The 25,079-nt window shown below is 45.0% G+C and overlaps 1 protein-coding gene across 3 annotated transcripts; it reads left to right on the top strand.

Annotated features, from left to right (window-relative positions):
- The first annotated feature begins 6,674 nt into the window (after positions 1-6,674).
- Positions 6,675-23,738, top strand: ESD (esterase D). Of its 3 annotated transcripts, none has more exons than XM_037129488.2 (10): positions 6,675-6,728; positions 9,584-9,632; positions 11,697-11,771; positions 13,012-13,100; positions 15,407-15,505; positions 16,712-16,836; positions 17,361-17,480; positions 19,045-19,143; positions 20,347-20,514; positions 23,512-23,738. In XM_037129488.2, exons 3-10 carry the CDS (start codon positions 11,704-11,706, stop codon positions 23,590-23,592), a joined length of 849 nt encoding a protein of 282 aa, XP_036985383.1. In that variant the 5' UTR covers positions 6,675-6,728; positions 9,584-9,632; positions 11,697-11,703; the 3' UTR covers positions 23,593-23,738. The 3 variants fall into 3 exon arrangements, with proteins under 3 accessions (XP_036985383.1, XP_036985375.1, XP_036985366.1); XM_037129480.2 differs by having other exon boundaries at positions 6,699-6,876; XM_037129471.2 differs by lacking the exons at positions 6,675-6,728; positions 9,584-9,632 and having other exon boundaries at positions 11,674-11,771.
- Positions 23,739-25,079: the final 1,341 nt, after the last annotated feature.

Raw genomic sequence — 25,079 nt, 5'->3', positions numbered from 1 at the left:
GGGAGACTGAGCCTCAGAGTGGTAAGTACCACGCCCAAGGGCACAGAGCCAGCAAGAAAAGTGGCAAGTTCCAGCCTGGGTCATCAGACTCTGAAGCATCCATCCTTTCCCCGGCTCAATCCAGGAATGGGGAAAAGCCCTGGGTCCAGAACCGAAAGGTGCAAGTCCCCATCTCAGCTTCCCTACTCACTGGTCATATAAACTTAGACACGTCACTTAATTGCTCTCTGCCTCAACGTTATTGTCTCTAAAATGGAGCTGCTAGCCCTGGCTGTTGTGGCTCAGTGGACTGAGTGCCCACCTGTGAACCAAAGGGTCCCCAGCTCAATTCCCAGTCGGGGCCACCTGCCTGGGTTGTGGGCTGGGTCCCCAGGAGGGGGTGCGCAAGAGTCAACCACACATTGATGTTTCTCTCCCCCCCACTCTAAAAATAAATTTTTAAAATAAAGTTAATTAATTAAATGGAGCTGCTAGAACCTGTCCTGGATGACAGTCACTTATGTGAGGTCATGGCCATGGCTGCACTTGCTGACCTGTAAAACACTCTGTAAATGTTACAAGTGTGTTGTTATTAAAAAGGAAAAACCCAAAGCATTTATACCATTAGCCACTAGAGCAAATTCTAGAAAAAATTATGAGATAGGCAATATTATCATTAGTAACAGCTTCTGCTATTTTCTTTGTGGAGGCTTCTCATTTTAAAAAAACTTTTGGCCTCTGCTTTGTCCTCACTGGGAGGCGGAACTTCTCTCTGTTGGTCCTTTTTTCTTCTGCTTCCATCAGCACTTCCTGGTCCGATGTTATGTCCCCTCAGGCTTCCCCTCTCTGCCAGAGCAGCAGTAAGGAACTCAAGCTGACAAACTGCTGTCTGTCTCCGAGATCCCGGGGCTGCCCGCCATGGTAACAGTCTGAAAGGCACCCAGGAGACTAGTGAGGACAGAACTGGGGCACGAGAAATGTTCTCCTGGTACTGCCCAAATAATTCCCAGAAAAACAAGTACTTTCAGACACTACACAGTCTATATAAAGTGTTAGAACTTGACACTGAATTTTAATTCACAATAATAATGCTTTTGAAAGAAACATCTGTGGCTCTGAAGATTTTATTCTAAACTGAGAACACTAATAACATGCCTAAGCTCTTTCTCAAGTTCTATAGTCAATATGCAATAAGATGGAAACTCGTTGTTAACTTTTTGTTATTTTTGCAGGTGCCTTGCAGAAACAAATGTTTTCCCCATTTTCCCCTAGTGGTGTACACACTAGTCCTAGCTCTGTTCTTCCTTTTTGACCTTGAACACCAGTGTGTCCACCCGAGCCGACACGCTGTGGGAGGTTTTCACGCCCAGGCAGAGCCTTGGGACCTGTCATCATCAAAGCAGAAGACCGAAGCCAGAAACCTGGGTCCATCGCAAGCCAAAGCCTCCTCCCCCGAGAGCCCATCATAAAGGATGTGACGCCAATGGCCTTTACAGGGAGTCCCTTCTAGGTCTCCGCTTCTCTGAACACTAAGGGACCCAGTCAAGCTTTCGATAAACCAGGGCACGGCTTCACGTGGTAAGAATATCCTGGAATTCACAGCTCTCACCTTCTCTCAAATTCATTAGATGAATTTCAGATACATGACAGCGTTAACTTTTATATGGGAAACTTATGAGAAAAATAAAAGTGCTAATGACAGAAGGAGTTCCTAAGATGGGAGACCACGAGTCAGAGAGCAGCGCACAGAATTCCTACTGAAGCGCTTCTCTCTCAGCGGCTTCTCCTCTGTATAGCTGAGGGGCCGGGAGGCGTCGGCTGCTTTTCCGACCAGCCCTGGGCTTTCAGAAGAACAAGTGCTCTCACCATTATGTGCGTTCAAGTCCCATGAAGGGTTAAAAATGTAAAAGCCCAAACAAATTTAGAATTCAGGATGCAGAGAAGCTCTCTCTTCCAAAAAAAAAAAAGGCGAAAGATTTATGCGATCTGAAGCGAAACCAGACTATAGATCTCTCTTTTAAAGCTAGATACTTGTTGAAAATGAGCCAAGGTCGCTTATGTTTTTATTTACAGTTAGGGTTATGAGCTCTTCAAACAGCCTTTGTCCTGGCTTCTGGAGACAGCACACTTCGTGCCTCCTGCCCTATGTCATTTCGGATGTTGAAGGGTACCTGTCACTCAGATGACCTGCTCGTAGCCGGGGCGACCCCAGAGGCAGAGCCGAGTCGTACACCTGGATCCAGGTGGTTTCTGTGCAAAGCAATCCCAGGAAGCAGAAGGAATTAGGGAAGAAGCTGAAGTCTATTTAAGGGCAGGTATCCGTGGCACCGCCAACAAGTAGGACTCAGTTATACTGGTACTAGGAGGTGACTTGGAATCCTTCACCACACTGGCAACTAAAATCAAGGTTGGCCCAACACACCTGGTGGAGTTCTTGCACGAATACTTCACCCAGTTGGTGATTAATTGAGGTCTGAAAAATTGATACACCTCCTCAACAGAAAGTGGTATTATTGTAGTTAGTAACAATGTTTAAACAAACAAACATTTACATTGTACAGTCACGTCTAAACTTATTCCTGAGACCCTATGACCAGCACACTCATTCCATGCAGAATGAAACTCAGAAGCATTTAGGTATTTAAACTCACTTCAGAACGGAAAAGCGTGCCACAGAGAATCCCTTCAGCCCTGCTAAGAGAGTGAGAGCAGCCAGGACTGCTCCTGCTGAAGCGGCAGAAGACCTAAAAAAAGCACCCAAGGGTCCCAACACAGAGACGATGCACTCGGTGGATGAATGCTCCTTACTGAGCCCAATTCCCTCTCTGCATTTGACTTATTTAGCCCAGGCGAGAGATCTAAACTACTGAAACGGAGCGAACAAAAAGAAACATACTCGGTAAATTGAAGAGAGAGAGGAGTTTTGACAACATCCCTCTGGGCCCCTTACTTACCAGAAGTGGTGACGAAGAGTCAGGAAATCAAGAGAAATTACCCCAGATCAGCGGGCCCAGCAGCATCAGAGCCAGGAGTGGGGCTCAGGCCTCACACCGCGCCCCCCAATCTGAACATCTCTCCTTTTATACCGAAAAATGAATCAAAAATGAGCCCATTGGTTTATGGTTCCTATACTTCTTTGGTCACATAGCCAAAATATATTTAAATCAGGTGGAGACCCGTGCAGCAACCTCATTTATCCTTTCAGCGGGTTTGCTCGTGGGGGTCTGTGACCTACATGTGATCCTGGAGACATTAAGGACAGGAAGCCTGGTGACGGGATTACTTTTTTAAAAGGAGGGTGTTTGTTGGGGGGATTATCCAGGCCTCTTTATACAATGTACGTTTATTTTGTTGAGGCCGCTGGCTTTGTCACAAGCCAGCCTAGTGGACTGTGGCTAACTCAACACGCCTACCCGAGGATGCTCCCCAAGGGACAGCGAGGGAGACCTGTCCCCAGAGGCAAGGCCACCACCCGTGGCCGATGGCTCAGCTGCTCTACACGTCAGTGAGAAGCGCACGCATGGGGGTGATGGGCAAACGTGTTACAAACATAACTTGGCAATTTGTTTTAAGGGGAGAAAATGAAAATCAGGATGTTCAAAATCACTCTCTGCAGGCTCCGCTATGAAACTTGTACATTCTGTGACCCAGGGCTCACATCGGGGATATAGATAAAAAGAATATCCAAAAGATGGAAATGAAGTTAACATAAACAGGCAGACCAAAAGGAATTTTCTAAAGAAGAAACAAGGAAGTTGAAAAGACATAAGATAATATTTAAACTAAAACCTACTCAGTGTGTACACATTTAATCATTGTCTGTATGTATTTAATGTTTAAAAATAACACGGTGCTTTTTTTCTAAATTCCCCCCAAATAGGAAATGTTAGTTATTCATGACTGATTGATGACGAAAAATTTAAGGCAACTAAGCATTTCCAAGACTGGAGAACAAGAAGAGTGGGGATGGCTTGGAAATGCCGCCCTAAACTCATCCAGTGAACGAGTACAGCCACCGCGTTCCTCGTCCCTGATCAGCTCACCCCTGCACCCAGCTACAGGAGAACACGGGCCTTCCCCTGCCACCAGATGGACTTGACCAAGTCCAGAAACCCACGAGGACCCTTGAAAAAATTAAATTTTGAGGTAGCTCCTTGAATGGTATTTGGCCTAGTATTGGGCACATTACTAGCTAAAGGGCAAAGAAGTAACTCTGCGTGTTGGGAGGGCCTGCCTGCCCACGTCCCACAGAAATGGGGACAAAAATGAAGGCACAAGGACCTCTAGAGCGAACAAACCATAAAAATTCCATAAAAGATCATGAAATCTTGCCATTTGTCACAACAGGAATGAACCTAGAGGGTATTACACTGAGTAAAATAAGTCAGACAGAGAGATAAATACCATATGATTTCACTTATGTGTGGAATCTAATAAACAAAGGAACAAGCAAAACAGAAACAAACTCATAGAGAACATTTTGATGGGGAAGATTGGGGGAGTGGGTGTCAGAGGGGCACAGATTAAGAGCTACAAATTGCCAGTTATACAAATAGTCACAGGGATGCATGGTACAGCCAAAAAACCATAACCAGTGATATCATCATAACTATGGTGTCCGACGGGGACCAGACTTATCATTAAGGGTGAGCACTTTGTAAATTTCGTACCTGTCTAATCACAGCGCACACCTGGAACTAATGCACAGGGCGGGGCAAAAGTAGGCTCACCGTTGTTCCTATGGAAAATAATACAATAATGAATAATAACACAAGAATAAACTATGGTTATTCTTATCCTCACAACTTTAAGCCTACTTTTGCCCCACCCTGTACTGTCTGTTAAGTACAATTGAAAAATTCTTAAAGATTATTAATAAAAAGTTAAAAGGAAACTGTATATGTTCTATCAGTTCTCAACAACTTGCAAGATTGTTTTAGTTGTGATCGCTGCAGAGTCACCTCCCCAAATTCAGGTCCGTGTACCTGATGTGCTAGTTGGTCCAAACGCAGAGACACTGGTGCTCGGAGACAGAGAAAGTTTGATTGGATTAGGCTGAGATCAGAAGGGAAGAGACCAGGATCTCTCAAATCCTTCACTCTCAAAAAGCAACCAAAGGGAGTTTTTCTGTGGCTAGGTAGTAAGACGGGGGAAGTTCCCGGGAACTGAGAGAGAAGTCTGTGTTCTTTAGTCACAGGTAACTCTTTGTGCAAGCTCCTCATGGCTCTGGAGCACATCCTCCTTCCTGCCAAAGGAACAGCACTTCAGCAGCACAAAATTCCATTGTGAGGACAGGCCTGCTGGGTTGAAGAACCGAGATTCTGCAAAATCTCTCCTACGTGTCAATGATGTTATCTTTAAAGCAAAAAGCAGAAACCAGACATCTCATGACCACTATGAAGTTATCGTTTTGTGCTTAACTAGCTCTAGTTTTCTATTATCTTGAACAAAGTGTATTTTTAAACATTTCTCCTGGAATTTGATTCACAGAACACGACTTCAGAGCACAACTAACATGCTTTCTTACTCTGTGACCACAAGCAACATGACAACCAAATCAATGGAAAGAAACATTTAGTTAAAGCCTGCACCTCCATTCTAATTCAGAATTAAATAATTTAATTCTAGCTGCCCAAAATACTAGGAGCATTAAAATCACTCAGTGGGAAGAAAAATGTGGTTCAGTGATTTGTATTTAAAATTAGTAGAAAGAAAACAGAAAGCGGGGCTTTTCATTTCAGTGCTTTTGCAGAATAAAAACATTATTTTGAGTAGATAAATACTATCTTCAGGCTGAGTCCCAGTGGATCCATAGGTCCGCAGGTTCAGGCCACAGGCTAGTTCACTGCGGCCAAATGGCCTGGGCCACGGTACTGGTTCAGGCAGGGGATCGATCTTCCGAAGCAGTGTTCATATTTACAACGTCAGTGCCGCAGGGGTCATTCGCCCCCGCAGTCCTCTCGGCAGGGCCCAGTGCAAAGGAAAATACGGGGCCTCGTGTTCAAACCCAGTAAACAGGGCGGCACAGTAACAAATTAAACCAAGGGGAGAATTACCCAAGTGCAGGCTCTTCTGAGCTAGAAACCCTGTTCTGCTGCATAGGTCGCCGCCCACGAAACTAGCCCTGGCTTTCAAATAATATCTACGATCTGTCCGTGTAGCTGTTGGTTTAAAAAAAAAAAAAAAAAAAGCTTTTTTGCAGTTGGGTTAATTTTCTCAACAGGGAACTCACAGTCAGCTCAATCAACCAAAAAGGTCAAGGGAAGATTTGTTGTAAGCCATCAACTAGCAACTGTTAGTTCAGCCGACTCTCATTGAAGGGAGGGAAAAGAGAACACTGGTGGAGCGCTTACTGTGTCCCTGGAGATTGAAACACGGTCCTTGTTTAACTCTAGGTACCGAGTGGATGAACTGGCAAGATTTTGAGGGTGGGCGGAAGGAGACAAAATTACGTCTTGGTTTCCGAATAGCTTCAGAGCTACTTGGAAATCTGGTCCACCAGTTAAACTGCACCGGAGCTGAGGTTTATTCTAGCCTAGGCATTTTCCTGGTGCCTCTGGGAAGAGGGTGGACCCTGCCAGCCCCAGGAGAGAGCAGGAACGTGGGGGCGTAGCCCTCGGGGCGGGGCCGCGAGCGGGCGGGGCCGAGGATAGGCGGGTGTCGGAGGGGGCGGGCCCCTGGCGGCCATATTGGGGCCCCGCTTTCCGGTTCCGACTGCCTCTTCTGTTACTTCCACCACGCTGTTGGAGGTAAGACTGTGTCTGTGCAGAGGCCCGAGGTCCTGCGCGCATCTGGGTCTCCGGCTGCACCCGGGCTCCGCAGGGCCTGGGCGGGGCAGGTGCCGAGGCCACCGGCGAGTCCTGCAGGCGCGAGCGCTGAGTCTGCAGGAGACCGAGGGTAAGGGGCGCTGTGTCCCAAATTCCTATCTGTTCCGCGGGATTCCAAGAGTGTATTACTCGAGGCGCTAGGGGCGCGCCGTATCCGAGAGGCAGCTGTTGGTTTATCAGGTGTCCTCTGCATTTCCACAGATTTTTCCAAAATGTACACCCAGTGTGTTGAGCAAACAGGCCACAAAGCGCGTCACTAGTCGCCCCAGGTGCCTGATTCCCGCAGATCAGCGGCCGCCTGAACTGCGGCCCCGTCTGGGACGCCTCAGGACCGGGCATGTTGCCGGTGCAGTTGGAGTCCTGTAGTGAGAGGCCTGGGGGACTTTCCTGGTGGCCTAGTCCGGGTGGCGTGAGCAGACTTTGTCGGAGATTATTTGAGGATCCGGAAATAACAGTAGCTGACATTTGTGGTCATATCATAGCCGGTGGTGCTTTCTAAGCAGTACTTGAATTAACTCATTTGGTCTCTGAAACAACCCTATTAAATCGGTCGATTGCCCAACGTCACTAGAGTACGTGGTGAAGCCAGAATTTGACCCTAGAGGGGTCGGACCCAGCACCTGCTCTAAAAACGTTACACCCTGGCCTTGAGCAAAGCCACCCAGTGAAAGCTTCCAGACGATACTAGAAATCTACACAGTGGACTTTGACTAAAGTAAAATAGAAAGTGCGGCCAGAAAAATAGTGTAGGACTGTGGGAGACAAGTTTAAGAGCCCAGTGAGGGTGTTTGGAGTTCATGGGTGCCATATCTTCCCGCGAGATAAATGAAACATTCATATATGGGCAAGCCAGCAGAGTTTTTACGAAGGAAGAGAGACTGCCTGGTGCACAGTTAGAGTGGGATGGAAGTATATACGGGGTGGTAAAGCACTTACCCCCACCCCCCCCCCCCCCCCCCCGCCCCAACAGTTACTGTGGGCAAGCCAACCATGTTTTTTAAATTGACACAATATACTTAACACTATCATGCACTTAAAAATGGTTAAGATGATGATTTTTAATCACAGTTTTAAAAAACAGATCCCCTCTTGGCCATGTTAAGCTGCAAATGTGACACATATGTATCCACTAAGCAGGCTGCCACAGTCGGATTGATTTTGGTGAAACACACAAGGACACAGAAGAGGAGGCCGAGGCTGAGTTTTCATTTCTCTCCTTTAACTAGGATGGTGACAGAAGAAAGGCAAAGAAGGGGTGACTTCAAGACATTTTAAACAGGCTGGACAAGACAGGCAAAGGGGAGGGAAAAAGTGGTTTGAAGGTGGGAGATAAGCTTGATTTTAGATACACTGAGTTTTACCAGCTACCTGCATGTCTTACAAGGATCCATCCAAAAATTCAAATTCAGGCCCCTAATGCTTGAGAACAGTTAGATCCAGAGATGCAGATTTAGATTCTTCCCCCCGCAAGGTGTGCTTGACACTTAGGGAATGGGAGTTAGGGGGAAGAGAAGGAGTGGAAGAGAAGAACCCCAATCCTGAGATTTGGCCAAGGAGGAGAGGGTTTGGGCAAAGACATGACTGCCAGCAGCACCGTCATCCAGCGATGCTGGGGTGACATGGGGAGGCTGTGAAGAGCCAGTGAAGGGGGTGCTGAACGGAAAGCAAATGGGTCCACGTCAGGGAGTGTGAGAGAACAGGAGCAAAACACAAGCAGAGATGTGTGGACCACTTAACAAGTCTCATGGGAAGAAGGAAAGAATGGGTGCAAATACAAAACAGATTTCTGGAGGCGGGTGACATTTAGTTTCAGTTAAGTAGAAGGAAGGAAAGTACGATTGGACAGTTTGGCCTTATGGGGAAATTATGCTCTGTGAATAAGGACAACTTTCCCTAGTTTTTACCCGATGGCTCGGCACCTACAGTGGGTGCACTGAAACAGCCCTTCTCTGAAGAATACTTCTGTTCATTTCATTGACTGTCCAGGAAAACTGAGTCACCCCCCCCCCCCCCCAGCACCGTGACTTTGGTTTTGTTTCAGGTTCTTCTTGGGAAGGAGTTTGTTTTGGTTTTTGTTATTCTACCCTACTCTGTTACTGCATTTCTCCCACAGACTCTGTTCTAGCAATTAAATGCAACATCTGTAAGCCAGATGGCACCTCGTATGTATGGTGTAAGTGGTTGGTTATTTACTTGTTGGTCTGTGTGTATCGGTCACCTGAGCCTCGTCCCTGAGCCCAGCCAGCGTCCACCAGGCCGTCCTTTCTAGGCAGTCAGCGCAGGTGGCCTTCAGGTCCTCCTCTCCCCCCTCCGTTTTCCTTCCGACATTACGAGTCTGGCCTACAGCTCTTGGCCAGATAGATAGAGGTGTTTTAACGTTTCTCTCCTTTTCTAGTCCTCCCTCCTATTTTCTTCACTCTCGGGAGTCGACTACATCTCCTACTTCCAAATGATACCTTAAAACCTTTAAAAAATAATTTCATCTGAAAGGAAAAGAAGATAAACTTTGTTCGTGAGCACCTTATTCCAGCCAAAGGCTTTGACTGGACACCAGGCCTTGTGACCAAGCAGGTGTCCGGGTGACGACATGAATGGCGAGGGGAGGTGGCGTCAGCCGAGTGTTTCACGCTGCGGGATCCAGTGGGGGGGTGACAGTCACCTGCTGCGGGAGAAGCAAGCGTCTTCTCTGTTGGGGTGATTAGCCTGTTGTACGTGCTTGTAAAACCTTTGCTATGAGAGGCCGGTCCCATTTATAAACCACTTGGTCTTTTTTCCAGGATCATCTACCCTTTGGTGCAGACGAAAGAGCAAGGAGCGGTTGGACAGGTGAATTTAAGTTTTATTTCTTGTGTGTTACTTGGAAAGTTGAATGAAAAATCTAATATCTTGTGTTGAGACATTTTGCTCCTAAAAAACTTAATGGCAAATGTAAATCACCTAGTGTGCCATGCCATAAATCTTAGTGTATCGTATCTAGTTCTTAGCTTATGTCCTGTTTCTTACTGGGCTTCTCTTTTTTCTTGATTTGTAATTGAAGGTAGTTTCTGAAATGGGTGGTTAGAGGAAAAAAACTTCAAAGCTTTTGTTTTATTTTATTTTAATCTACTTTATCTATTTATCTATTTTAATCTATTTTATTTTCAATTTTTTTAAAAGCAGTATTTTATTGGATACATGTACCATAGCTATTTTATCTACTCATCTACCAATGGACACTTGGGCTGCTTCCAAATTTGCAGCATCATTGTAAGTGATGCTGCAATGAACATAGGGGTGCACATGTTCTTCCACATTAGTGTTTCAGGTTTACACAATGGAATATAACTCAGCTGTAATAAAGAAGAAGATTTTACCTTGTTGTGACCGCGTGGATGGACCTGGAGAGCATTATGCTAAGTGAAATAAGCCAGTCGGAGAGAGACAAGTACCTTATGATTCCACTTCTGTGTGGAATCTAGTGAACAAAATAAACTAACAAACAAAACAGAGACGGACTCATAAATGGAGAGCAGGCTGACAGCTCTGGGGGCGGGGAGGGTGTTGGGGGGCCGGGGTAGAGCCAATAAGAAGAGAACTCGTGGACACGGACAACAGTGGGGTGATTGCTGGGGGGGGGGTGGCGGGCGGTCGAGTTGGAGCAGGGTGTAGGGTGATAAAGGACCAGCTAATGTTTAAAACTTTCACACAATAAGTGGTGAGAAGTGAAAAGAGTAGGGGGCCATGCTTTCTGGTTTAAATGCCAGCTTTCTGGTGCAAATCTAAGTATTTGGACCTGTTGAGCGGATTACTTCAAGGTAGGACTGAAACTGACCTTACTGAGAATTTTGCAGATATTTCCACAATTAGCGCTTTAAGGTTATTGTTGTGTACTTTTGAGGAATAACCCTAATACAGGGAATGGTCGGCGCGCAGAGCCAGTCCCCGAGGAGCCGGCCACCCAGAGTGGTCCGGCCTGTGAAGGGGGCGGAGGGCGCTCTCATGTGAGAGCTACAGGTCAGAGCCAGTCTGGTTCCTCCTTGCTCAATGAGCACCCGTGATCAAGATGGTTTTCGAATGTTTTTATAACTAAAAAAGCTAATGTATGGTATTTTAATATTTAAGTTTAAAATTCTTTATGAAAATTGAAAAGATTTGTTGGAGAGCAAAGAATTACCAAACTTCAGAATTTCCCGATGACAAGCTGCACTTCTCGTTCACTTAGAACAGCCTTAGGTTTTCCTAGCTGGTTTGTTTTCAAGGGAAAAATGATGGTTTAAAAGTTGGGCTTCCCTTTCCCAGAAGAACTCTCGTTAAGATGAGTAATTTGATCTGGTTTAACATAGGGAAGAGTGCCCGCCATACAATAAGTGTTCGGTGAGTGTTATCTGTTGTTATTACTATTATTAACATCATCACAGTCACATCACTTTCCCCCTGTGTTAAAATCAACCACGATCAGTCAAGCTGATTCCTTGACTCCTTTGTTACACTTATCAGGTAAGCTGTTAACAATTTTTAATCTGCACTAAAGTAATCGAAGGTATAAGGGGGACAAATGGTAATGGAAAAAAAGAATTAAAATAATGTTGAAAAAGGAAGTCAATTATTAACTTATTTGTACTCTGTCTCTTTCTAAAAAGAATTGGAGGCACCCCCCCTCCCACAGGCTTGTTAATAAATTGGTAATGACATACCAAAGTATGAAGATTCTTTAAAATGGTAACAAGTGAAACTGTGTTTGCAAGTTATGTCAATTTCTTAATATTATTTATTAGAGAAAATTGGCATGTGAAGAACAAGTCCGAGTGGAAACTTGTTGTACGTTTGGATAGCTTGTCTGAAAACAGGTTTCTTCCAGATTTTTCAGGAACGAATTCTCTAGAGATTAATGCGGTTAATCTTCCCCCACAGGGAGAGAATGGCACTAAAACAGGTCTCCAGCAGCAGGTGCTTCGGGGGGTTCCAGAAAGTGTTTGAACATGACAGGTAACTACTGAGATATGGTTAAGTATCTGTTACCCCTCTTCCATCCCTTCGATTCTTTAAGACCATGAAAGGTTATTGTATGAATTACTCCTTACACAGAAGTATATTTTTTATCAAAAATATTATCTAGCCTTGATATTAATGATTTTAATAAAAGGTTAGTGATAAAGAGCAAATGAAGGATGTGATACATTTCATTGCTCATGAGCAAACATGTAATTTAAGATCTTTACCATCTAGTTCTTATAAAATTTTATTCTTTTTTTCTGTTGGAAACAGAAACAGTTTTTCTTTGAATAATATGAGTGCTACACTGAGGATGTTACCTTTTTAAAAAAATTTACTCTGGCCGAAGTGACAGTCTTGTGCTCAGTACAGGCTCAGATTGATTAATATGTATCTCCGCTGAGTTGACCCTATTCCTCAAGGGCCAAGATAAAAGGTCTGTCCAGAAGAGATCCAGCCACATGCTATGAAAAACAGAGACATTTGTAGAAGAAGATACCAGATACGAGAAACATTGTACACAGGCAGTGACACCTCAGTCCCCATCATAGGTGGGCACTTGGGACCTTGCACAGTCCTCCCAACCACCATCAGCTGCCCCGTCATATTTTCCTGAATCTCATCGATGGTCAGAAAACTCTTCCCTTTCAAAGGTGATTTTAGTTTGGGGAAAAGCCAGAAGTCACAGGGTGTCAAATCTGGGCTGTAGGGGGGCTGAGTCACCTGGGTGATTTGATGTTTTGCCGAAAAAAAAAACTCTGCCCGAGATGTGATGCATGAGCGGGCGCATTGTCATGATGAAGCTGCCAGTCCCCAGCTGCCAGGCTCTGCCTGTAGCTGGGGCCTTCTGAATAATACAAATAGTTTCTGTGGAGGAGTGTTCAAGCTTAACACAAAATCTGATGTCAATTCATTGCTCTTCTGAGTCACTTTTAATGTGACGGCCACACAGTACACATGCTCACTCAACAGCGTCTGTCACCCCCGCTGACCAGCGAAGTCCTCACTGTTCACACACAGCCCTTCCAGTGCACCCTCCATGGCTGCCAGATTACACCTATGTCATATGAACCCTTCTCCTTAAAGGAACAATGGCTGGACTTTTTCCAGACGGACCCCCATGTATTCCTTAAACGTTGCTGGAATCACTTACTTTGGACATTAAATCACTTCCCTTATGTTTCTGCCCTGACTACTGAGGAGCCTTGACTTTGTGTGACTGTTAAAATTACAGTGTGGAACTGAGCTGCAAAATGAAATTCGCGATCTACTTGCCGCCCAGGGCGGAAACGGGGAAGTGCCCCGCCCTCTACTGGCTGTCGGGTGAGTGCCTGCCTGCAGGTGTGCGTGCGTGTGCGCATGCGCCCCCCAGGAGCAGAGCTGCTGTCCTCCCTGCCCCGCCGGCCTCGCTCCTTGTCTGGACTCCTGAGTGCGCTTTCTGAGCCCCGGTGGGGGGAGAAGGGGGCGGTGGCTGACTTTGTCCACTCTTGCTGTGTCCTGGGAGTGCTCTCAGGCCTCCCCCAATGCCTGCGTTTCCCTGCTTTTTTGTTTCAGTTTAATTTTGTGCTTATTGTACCTAAATTTCCCTGTTAAAACTTCTAGGGAGAGGAAAGCCAAAAGCACCGGGCACGGCTTTGCTCGGGCAGCATCTCCCCAGGAAAGCCCCCGAGTCACCAGTCTCCTTGGTGAGAGGGGACAAATTAAATTTCATATAATCCAAAAACAGCAGGACTGGGAAGCAGAACTAGAAGTCTGAGTATTTCATACAATAATGCTGTATACACATATCTCCACCCCCACAAAAAGCCAAGCTAGCCTACTAAATGTAAAATCACATCTTTTAAAAACATTATTATCTTTTAAATCCGATCTGTCAGGTGACATTGGTTAATAAAATGATGTAGGCTTCAAGTAACTATGCCATCTGTGTACTGCGTCCTGTGCCCACACCCAAACCATCTCACTTCCTCTCAGCCAGACCAAGTAATTCAGCCGAGAGTGCAGACTTCTGGACTCCGTGGCAGGAGCTTAGAAAAGCCATTTACCTGGTCTGCACCTGCCCGAGCGTTTCTCATAGAGATTGTACCACTCACATGGGTCAGTATTAGGTACAACCGGGATATTCACTAGTGATCATCTCCATACTTTTGGGAGCAATCTACTAGTAGAATTCTCTTCATTTCTGTGAGTCTGCAGTTCACTCCCTACTACCGTGATTGAGAAATGTGTGTTAGAACTAGAAAAAAAGTTTTTTCCTCTGGTCTCTATGCAGATTACATTTCTCAAACGCAAGGCACTGTGTTCCAAACACAATTCAGAACTCTCTACATGTTATCACAATCAATCTTCACACTGCCATGTGAGGCAAAAATAGACAATATCATGCCCAGTTTTCAAATGAGGGAACTGAGGCTAGAATAGTGGAGCCACGTGCCAAAGTTTGTTTAGCTGGGAAGTGGCTGAGTGACGTGTGGAACCAGATCCCGTCCGGAATCCAGAGCCCATGCTTTCTGCACCGTTACCCTGCCTCTTTGAACACATCCGTGTTATCAGTAGTGGGGGCAGTTCTCCACCGTGACGTGGCTCTCATATTTCTGGGTGCACTGCGAAGGAACGTGGTGGCTAGACAAGGACCTCGTTCTCTTTGCACAACTAGTGGAAGTACGTGTGTGCCCACGGTTTACTGCTCCGTTAACTCCCAGAGCACTGTGTCCAGTGAGGCTTGCAACGTTGCGTCTCGTATTCATTCACTTGACAAATCTCTGCTGGGCAGTCATCTCCTAAGTCTACTGGCTGGTAGCGGAGAGATAGAAACCTGAAAGTGTTCTGTAGTTAATTTTTACTGCATCAGGCACATCAGCAGGCTTTGGCAATTAGCACTGCTAATTAATGAGCAGGGTAGTGGGTATCACCCCGGAGAAGGGCGGTCGGGTCCGGTGCTGTTCAGCCCAGGTGTCTGGTGCCAGTTCGTTCTTGGCCGTCCACACCTTGTTCTAGTATTAGACGCCCGTAATGAGAGAAATAACTCATGTCGCCTACCACATGACTGAAAAGCACAGAAGTGGGAAAATGGCAGAAACAGTTGTAGAGACTGGGGCTAAAACTCAATTTCTCCGTTTAAGGAAAGTAGATGGCAGCCATTGCTCTCTTCTTAGTACATTGAGCAATATAGAGACCATGAGGCTGCGCTTCATTGCTGTGAGCTACCTGTGCATAAAAATATTAACTTGTGTTATGATGGCCATTCACACTTATTCACACTGTGAATATTTAGGTTTTGCTGTAGGAATAGTAACGTGTTTAACTGGCAGGCTTGATAACATTGCCCTCCCCGGGGTCATTAGGCCCTGTGGGTTGGGCGCCATGCGGGAGTTCTGCAGCTTGAGAAAGTCTCAACTCCCAGGCACACCTGGTCCCGGGGATGTCGGTAATTGAGAGACTTCAGTGAGTCACAGCTCAGGTCTGGGAGCATGTCACCTAAGGCAGGTCTTAGACGGACTCTGTTATAAACTGGGTGGGGAGGGGAACCTTAATGTCTTCTTTAGGATTATTTCTAAACAACAACAAAAAAAAGCTTTTTGATAATACCAAGTGAGATGGTTTCCTGAGCTAGTATTTTTGATCTTCAGGTTTAACGTGCACAGAACAGAATTTTATATCGAAATCCGGCTTCCATCAGGCTGCCTCGGAACACGGTCTTGTGGTCATCGCTCCAGACACCAGCCCTCGTAAGTGTCCCTGCCCCGGCGTCCTTTGTGAGCGGTGTGAGTCTGGGAGAGCCAGTCATCGGGGGGACAGTGCAGGGACTGGGGCGTCCTCCCCTGTTTTCGCTGTGTCTCTGTCAGTGTTTCCAATGCCCCCCCCCCGACTCTCGAACAGCAGGCTGCTGCGTTTCCCCGCCGATCGGTCAGCCGTCTTGTCGCAAGATGATTGTGTTTCCTCATCTCTGTTAGTCGTCAAGTAACCATATGGTTTAAAAGGTAGTAGCTTCACTGTAAATGATTAGAATGTTTACATTAGAAAACATTAACATTTGGGCAGCTTCAACCCATCAGATAGTTGAAACTTGTTTTGTGACCCTAGAAGTCTCAGGAAATAAAATGTACATGGCAGCTAAAACTATCTAGGAATAAACTTTTAAAATATGAAGATTTAGTTTTAAAAATGATAAAATTTGCTAACGATCATACGTGAACAATTCAGTAAATGGCCAAACGTCGTGTTCCTGGAGGGGGAGGCCGAATGTCATGAAGAGGTCGCTTCCCCCAAATTGCCCTGCCTATTCCTGTAATTCTATTCAAGATTGCAATGTAGATTTCAGCTACATGCCAGATATAAAATAAAACCTAAAGGATTAAAAAGGAATACAAGAAAACCCCAGTGAGGGATGGGCAAGAATGGGGAACACGCAGAATGATTCCAGAGTCCACGAGGAGCCCCTCCCGTTCATGACCGTGACTTGAGCAGAAGCATTCTGTCTCCTGTTCCTTCTAAGACCACGGTGGTAGACGGGATTATGGACGTGTCGTCAGTGGTGGGGGGGGGTCATCAGAGAAGGGATCTGAATGAATTTCCGAAAGATGAAAAGAGCAGGGAAGCCCTCTGCCAGGGAAGCCCTCTGCCAGGTAAGACGGAGTGAGGAAGTGCAGGTTCCGAACGCACTGGCGGGAACTGCATCAGCGAAGAGCCGGCGGGCCCCGCCTTGGCGATGAGCGCCCAGCGGAAGGGTCTCCTCGCACCTCCTTGCCTAGAACGTGGCCCCACTCGGGGGGCCAGGAAGTGTGTGCCCCAAAAGGCAGAGAAAAGAGGCCACAGTATTTGGGGAACAGCTTTAATGCAGATGAACTTTCCGATTCATTTAAAAGTGTGTAATGAAACACGGGCCATGACTACAGAGTCGGAGAAACCACAAGATTGTTCCTTCGTGTTCACAGGCGGCTGCAACATTAAAGGAGAAGACGACAGCTGGGACTTCGGCACCGGGGCGGGGTTTTACGTGGACGCCACCGAAGAGCCTTGGAAAAGGAACTACAGGATGTACTCCTATGTGACGCAGGAGGTGACTCAGCTCGTGTCCTGATTATTCACGGGGACTGCCAGAACCTCGGTTTGGGGCAAGAAGTCCTTCTAGCCCTGAGATTTTTTTTCTTAAGATCATTTATTTATTTATTTATTTGTGTAGGGGGTGGGGAGAGAGAAACATCAGTGTGTGGTTGGCTCTCCCATACCCCCTACTGGGGACCTGGCCCACAACCCAGGCCTGTGCCCTGACTGGGAATGGAACCAGTGACCCTTTACATCACAGTCTGGTGCTCAGTCCACTGAGCCACACCCACCCGGGCAGCCTTGAGAATTTTTAACTAGAATATGGTACAGATTTACTCATTAGTGAAAATTCCAGAGTTTACTACTACTGTCATTCTATTTACTGCCATTTAAATTAACAGTAAATACAATGTTTTAAAAATCTTCAGTTCATGCCATTGTAAGACTGATTTAGAAGTATCGATCATGGTATTATGTTACATAACTGAAAAAGTCTAACCTTCTCTCATCTCTTGTCACACTATTAATTTTTTGTAGCTTCCCCAACTCATCAATGCCAACTTCCCAGTGGACCCCCAGAGGACGTCTGTTTTCGGCCACTCCATGGGAGGCCACGGGGCCTTGATCTGTGCTTTGAAGAACCCTGGGAAATACAGAGTAAGGTCACCAGCACCTCTGGGGGCAGATCTCTCTCCTGGGTACTACAATATTGGGAACTTTTAAAGATTGAAATTATGGTTTATTGTAGTACTGAGACTAATCTTGTCTAGAAGTTTGGAGAATTCCCATAGCCTGTGGGGGAGGGGGGAGTCTGACCACACAATGGATGCTACAGCGTCAGAAGCGTGAGTGTCCAGTCACAGTGGCTTCTTGTCAGTCTTCTTGTTAGTCAGGGTTTTAGATTTTATTTGTTTTTTAGAGAGAGGGAGGGAGAGAGGGAGAGAAACTTCCATGTTCAAGAGAGACATGAATCGCTTGATGCTCACAGACCCCGCCCCCCCCCAAGCTGGGACCAAACTGAAACCCAGGCGCGTGCCCTGACCAGGAGTCGAACTGGCGACCTTTCGGTCTACAGAATGACCAGCCCACTGAGCCACACCAGTCAGGGCTACTAGATGTATTTTAAAAATTGCATCTTATATGTCATTACTTCAATTCAAACTATAGTTTTGTAGGCATTTTTCCCCTAAAGGTTATTCTTGGTTGATGTTATTGTGGCAGTATCTATCATGTACTTATATTTTTACGAGGAATATTCTTTGACTTTGGTTTTCGGAGGGAGAAGATGCTCATGATTTACAAAAGTTTAAGAATTCTGTTTTTCATGCCTCTGATGAACATTGGAGCGCAGCTTGACTGAAAAACATTCTCTCGGCCTTCCTGTTCACGTACCGGAAACTCTGCTTCCCTGTTGCTTGTTTCCATGAGCCGGTGGGCATCGCCCCAGAGGGGGAGCGTCACCCGCTCAGCACAGCACGCATGCGCTGGGGGGGTGGGCATTGGTCCGCCCTCCGGGCGCTGCTGCCGCCTGACTGGCCCAGAGATCTCGAGACTCGTCCAACCCATTGCCCTCGCTTAGGAAGGACTTTGAATCTTTCGAGGGGCGCTCCTGAGAAATGACAGTGTTTCTCGTAGCAGCTTCTCTCTGTGGCAGCAGATATTTTCCATTTTATAAGCTTTATTATAAAGTTGAATCAATCGATGGCATGAGAGTGGGTTTTGAAAATAAGGGCTTTAGCGTGTGTGTGTGGGGGGGAAGCAATCAGATTTATTGTGTCTGAGGGAGAAAGTCCAAGTTCATTGAATTTTTGTCCAACGTGGCACAGAACGCGGAACTGCATTGCGCTAAAAGTTCTGCCACATTTAGGGACTTTGCTCGGTGCTTTCTTGGCACCGTTCAAGAGACATAATGTCTCAGCTCTAACAGCATGTCTCGGATTTTAAAAAGTAGAAAATGTAAATTCCATCCATGCCTTAATGAAAGTGTAATATATCACTTTGCATTATTTTAGCACCTTGAGTTTTATTAGCTCTCAACAGAACACACAAAAGGATGTGCTATGGGAAGATCTGCAATTTAAGCTGATAATATAGCAAAAGGGAAGTTGTTCGCAGTAGTTTTCAGGGCAAGCCTGTTTATAAGCAAGTTGCAAATGTCTGTTCATATTTTATGCAGCAACATAACTTTTTAATTTTTTGTTTGTTTGTTTGATTCCTAAAGTCCGTGTCGGCATTTGCTCCAATTTGCAATCCAGTGGTTTGTCCTTGGGGCACAAAGGCCTTCGGGGGGTATTTGGGAGCCGATCAAAGTAAGTGGAAGGTAGGTGCTGGGCAGCCGTCTCCACGGCCACGGGAAGTTTTCAGATGGATTCCAAAGCTGTACACACAGGCATTATTTCTAGCCCACTCAAGTGCGGATCCAGGATTAAAAATAACCAGCAAAAGCGTAAATATAGAACAATAACAAAACACCTACTTCCCAATTGTCTGAATTATGGCAGATGTTCTGAGGCTACATTTTTTCCTGCTAATGGTCAATTGATGTTACCTCTAAATTAACATTACTTCTGTATTAGCATTCCCCAAAATACCACATACTATTCCTGAATTTAGATTTGCCTCTTAATTGACTATAGCTCAGTTGCATACAGTAGGAACCATGAGACCTGGCTTTTTAATTATTTTGTGTATCTGTTTCAAATTCCATCATCTCTCAGATTTGAATTTTAAATTCCAGATTTAGAAGTCTTTAAAAATAGACACTGTGTAATGTGCATTTATTAGGATATTCCCAACAGCAAGGCACAGAGGTTTCAAAATGAAAATAAAAACGGCTTTTTCTCCTCAGACTTGTTTTACTCCTGAGTGGAAATGGGCCGTTTGCAAACTCCACCAAGAGTTTGAGTATGTTACAAATGAACGCGTCATCTCGTACCTGTTAACAAGTAGATAAAATTGTAACTAGTAGCCGCTTCTCAGACCATAAATTTGAGGGGTTATTGGTATGACTCCGGCTAATACAATCAGGTCCTCCCGCCCTGTGAACAGGGCAGTGGGGCTGACTGTGCCTGGAGTCAGAGCTACAAACGGAGACCGGAAAATAAACTATTTATTTGAAATAGAGAATATTTGGGAATAGAAGAAGATTGAGGAACTTGAAGAAATAGTTTGTGGAGGGTTTTACAGGGGAAAACAGTTGTTTATTATTATTGTTATTATTGAGTTGAGAGGCAATTAAGAACCTTAAAAGTTTAAAAGAAAAGAAAGGCCACACACACTTGAAAACAGGATTCTTACCACTGGCCTCGGACCACGTGAAAAGAAGGGGAGAGGCCACCACTGGGAATGAGTCTGAGCACCTTGTAAATAAGACCCTGGCCAGCCAGAGTGTGAGCCACTGAAAAGCATGTTTGCCTCCGAGTTTAAATGGCTTTAAATTCCCATTTGGTTCTACTCTCGTACATTCTGAAGAGTATGTTTCTGGGCACTTGTAGGTTCATTTGCAACGGTTCTCTTTTTTTAGGCTTATGATGCTACCCATCTTGTGAAGTCCTACCCAGGGTCTCAGCTGGACATCCTGATTGATCAAGGAAAAGATGACCAGTTTCTCTCTGACGGGCAGCTGCTGCCCGATAACTTCATAGCTGCCTGTACAGAAAAGAAAATCCCTGTCGTGTTTCGATTACAAGAGGCAAGTAGTAGGAAACCTTAGCTTCTTCTGAAAAATCAAAAAGCATGATTCCGAGTATATTTTACATTTTCCTGTAGAATTTGAAATGCTACCTCTAGTAAGATAGTTTTTAATTTACAGTAAGACACTTAAAATAAAAGCTTCTCTGTTATGTTAGTGAAATCTAAGACCAAATTTCATAGACATACGAAAGCTTTCGCTGGTGAAAAGTGTTTAGTTTTCTGACCCATGGCAGAAAGAGTAAATATGAAGAAGCTTAGTACTTGAGTGGCACCTAATCAACATGCAGCTGTCGCAGAATGGAAGTGGCAAGTGTCCGCCTGGTGTGACGCGCACACCTCGGCCACCGAAGCTGCGCATTGTCTGTCCCACACACATGTGCTTTATACCACCTCGATTACATACTGATCTATTCCTTGTGCTGCTTGGTATTTCTAGTTGTTTAAGAATAGTTAATGAATTTCGAATGCTTTGGACTTCTGGCCAAGATGGAGATGTAGGTAGATACACTGTGCCTCCTCATACGACCAAAAGTAAGAACAACAATTTAACAACAAAAAACAACCAGAACTGCCAGAAAATCGAACCATATGGAAGTCCAACAACCAAGGAGCAAAGAAGAAACACTCACCCAGGCCAGCAGGAGGGGCGGAGACGGGCAGCAGGTGGAGAGGACTCGTTGCGAGGCAGTGGCTGGTGGACGGGGGTCCCACATTCGTGTGCAGATAAACTGGGGAGCAAGACAGACCCACAACCCAGGGTCCCAGCAGGGAAATAAAGCCTCAAACCTCTGACTGAAAACACCTGTGGGGGTTGAGGAGGCAGGAGAAACTCCCAGCCTCACAGGAGAGTCCATTGGAGAGACCCACAGGGTCCTGGAACTTACACAAACCACCCACCTGGGAACCAGCACCAGAAGGGCCCAGTTTGCTTGTGGGAAGTGGGAGAAGTGACTGAAAGACGGCAGAGAGCGGAGCAAGTGGCACTGTTCCCTCTTGGACCCCTCCCCACAGACAGCACCACAATGCAGCCACGTGGGTTGCCCCACCCTGCTGAATACCTAAGGCTCCGCCCCTTACTATGTAACAGGTGTGCTAAGACAAAAAAAAATGGCCCAAATGAGAGGACAGATCAAAACTCCAGAAAAAATACAACTAAGTGATGAAGAGATAGTCAACCTATCAGATGCACAGTTCAAAACATTGGTCATAAGAAGCTCACAGAATTGGTTGAGTATGGTCACAAAACAGAGGAAAAAGTGAAGGCTATGCAAAATGAAGTGAAGGGAATCAACAGTGATGGGAAGGAAACCAGGACTCCAATTAACAGTTTGGAGTAGAAGGAAGAAATAAACATTCAACCAGAACAGAATGAAGCGGCAAAAATTCAAAAAAAAATGAGAGGCTTAGGAACCTTCAAGAAAACTTTAAACATTCCAACATCTGAATCATAGGGGTACCAGAGGGAGAAAAGGAAGAGCAAGAAATGGAAAGCTTATTTGAAAATATAATGAAGGAGAACTTCCCCAATCTGGCAAAGGAAATAGACTTCCAGGAAGTCCAGGAAGCTCAGAGAGTCCTAAAGAAGTTGGACCCAAGGAAGCTCACACCAAGGCACATAATTACATTAGTTAAGATTAAAGATAAGGGGAGAATCCTAAAAGCAAGAGAAAAGGAGACATTTACCTAGACTATCAGCTGATTTCTCAAAAGAAATCTTGCAGGCAAGAAGGGGCTGGAAAGAAGTATTTGAAGTCATGAAAGGTAAGGACCTATATCCAAGATGACTTTATCCAGCAAAACTTTCATTTAGAATGGAAGAGCAAATAAAGTGCTTCCCAGATAAGGTCAAGTTAAAGGAGTTCATCAATACTAAGCCTTTATTTGAAATGTTAAAGGCATTTATCTAAGAAAAAGAAGATAAAAAACTACGAACAGTAAAATTACAACAAAGTACTATCAACAGCTGGACCTAAAAAACAAAAATGAACTAATCAAACAATAGAACAGGAACAGAATCACCGAAATGGAGATCACATGGAGGGTTATCAGTGGGGAGAGGGATAGAGGGGAAAAGGTACAGGGAATAAATAGCATAGATGGTAGGTAGAAAATAGGGGGATGTTAAGAACAGTATAGGAAATGGAGAAGCCAAAGAACTTATATGTATGACCCATGGACATGAACTAAGGCGGGGAATGTAGGTAGGGGGGGTGTGCAGGGTCGAGGGGAATAAAGGGGGGGGGAATGAGACAACTGTAATAGCATAATCAATAATATATATATATATATATATATATTTTTAAATGCTTTGCAAATTTTCCTTGACAACAATACCCTTGAGTATTCACTCATCACTCACCTTCCTGACACATCACATTTTCTCTGCTTCCTGGTGGTTTTCAAGAGTTTAATAACTTTCTAGCCAGTTCGATTTGCTGCTAAAGGATGTCACAGTTTAATGAATCACTCCTTTTTCCTTAAATAGTGATGTGACATGTTTTTACTGTGTAGGTGGATTTCTTAATATGATTTATGATGACTGACCAACAATAATAGATCATTTATGTATTTTCATGTTCATGCTCTATATTGTTGGTGTAAGCTCATTTGGTATTTCAACAGTACCTCTCTTATTGGTGTTTGTGCACTTTTGTGAGTTGAAACTTTGTATCCATATTTCTAAGCTCTAAACTCCGATGTTTTTAGTCCTTGCTGGTGTGATCACATGTTCACCTTACATTCAATTGTGTCCTTTCCTCTTTGCACATAAATGGCAGCGTCCAAAAACAAGGCTTTGCAGAGTTTGATTTTTTTTTGTCTTACTTTTGCTGCTCTTTTAATGTTCAGCGAAAATGTTAAACTGCAGTATAAGCTTGGAGTATAAACCTCCCTCATATTGTAATGTTTGACTGTGAGCACGTTAAGGGAAATGAGAGATAAGTTAAATCTTTCGAGTGGTCGCTCCATGTCTTACCATCTCTGCTTCATCTTCCAGGGCTACGATCACAGCTACTACTTCATTGCAACCTTTATTGCCGATCACATCAGACATCACGCAAAATACCTGAACGCTTGAAAAACGTCCGATAAGAGACTGTCTGGGGGATTATAAAAATTGTAAATTTTTCTGGGAGAAAAAGATTTCAAAACATTGTATTTCATAATGCTAAAAATGCTTCGTTCTGTAGTTAAATCACCTTCTGAATAAAGACATGAAACCTGCTTCTGACTTCCAGAGTTATTTTGACCCCAGCGCTCACACAGGTGGTCTGCAGTTGGGCTCACGGTTGTGAGCCAGGTCACAGGATGCGACTGTAAGCCCCCTCAAATCACAGGACACTAGCTCTGGATGGAGAAGAGGATTTAAAGGTGATTGAGCGAAGCTTCCCCTTTCCAGACCTGAAGCCCCTGAAGGCTCACACTGTCTTCATCCTGTCCACTGCTGAATGTCTAGTGCCGGGCAGCTGGTAGGCATTGCATAACTGTGAGCTCTGAGTCTGAAAGCAGGCTTGGAAACCTTAAGTGACTTCCGCGTCACCACGCAGTTCTTCATGGGGCAGCTTAGAGGCCAGACTTCCCAAACCTGGCCCAGTGATCCTTAACCTTTGAGCCAAAGAGTCTGGGACACTGGCTTTAGGTGCCTCCCAAAGACAACAATTAAGTCATACGATGTATCTGAAAACAGCTGGTAAGGAAACTTGTAAGTTTCACGTGTGTTACTGTAAACAATTTTTCTCCCCTGAGTTAACATGCAGAGATTTAGCTTGTTGAACTAATGAAGAAAAGTAACCAGGCTCTTTGTAATACCAAATCGTGTTTCTTTAAGAACTTAACGGATATACCTGAAACAGGACAGAGGCAGTCCGGTTGCTTTAAAAGAAATATTTTCCTGTCAAACAGTGCAAAGTGTACACATTTTAAACATTCAGTGGAAGAAGACATCGGGTTCTTAAAGGTATAACACTGGCACTATTTAAGGGTAAATTAGATTGTTTTTAAAAGTTTGTGCTACTTACGTATCAGCAGTCAAAGTGGAGCCCTGTAGCAAGCCACACACAAATGGTTCCAGTCTAAACAGTCTCGTTTCCTCCAAAGAGATCATTTAGTTAATTAACTAATTTTGTGCACGTTGGGGGGAACTCCTTTGTAAAGAAAAAGCTGTGTGGTCCTAAGATCGTTGTATGGGGATGTAGTCGGACACATAGCTAGTAGCAGATCTGTACTGTGAAGATTTTAATTGTTCAATTATGTCCCCATTTCCCCCTTACTCTCCCCTGCCCCCCACCCACACCTCCCACATTCAATCCTCCCCCCCCCTTATCTTTGTGCCTGGGTCCCTCACAACTCTGCCCCTTCTTCCCACCCTTTCCCCTCCAACAGCTTTTACACCCTCAAAAGAGTTTACCTGCTTCAACAGTGACCCCCCGAGACTTCTGTGACCAGTGCCAACCTGTGCCTCACGAGTGAGCCAGTCAGAAAATGGCTGGTTCAAATTCAAAGTTTTAACGGCCGTGAAATGAGAAAAGGGGGGCTCATCTGCGTGGCACACACTCGGCCCACCGG

This window comes from Artibeus jamaicensis, unplaced genomic scaffold, assembly GCF_021234435.1.
Source record: "Artibeus jamaicensis isolate MK-2021 breed Jamaican fruit bat unplaced genomic scaffold, CSHL_Jam_final contig_415, whole genome shotgun sequence".
NCBI classification, from domain to species: domain Eukaryota; kingdom Metazoa; phylum Chordata; class Mammalia; order Chiroptera; family Phyllostomidae; genus Artibeus; species Artibeus jamaicensis.
This window is presented reverse-complemented; position numbering and strand designations above follow the sequence as displayed.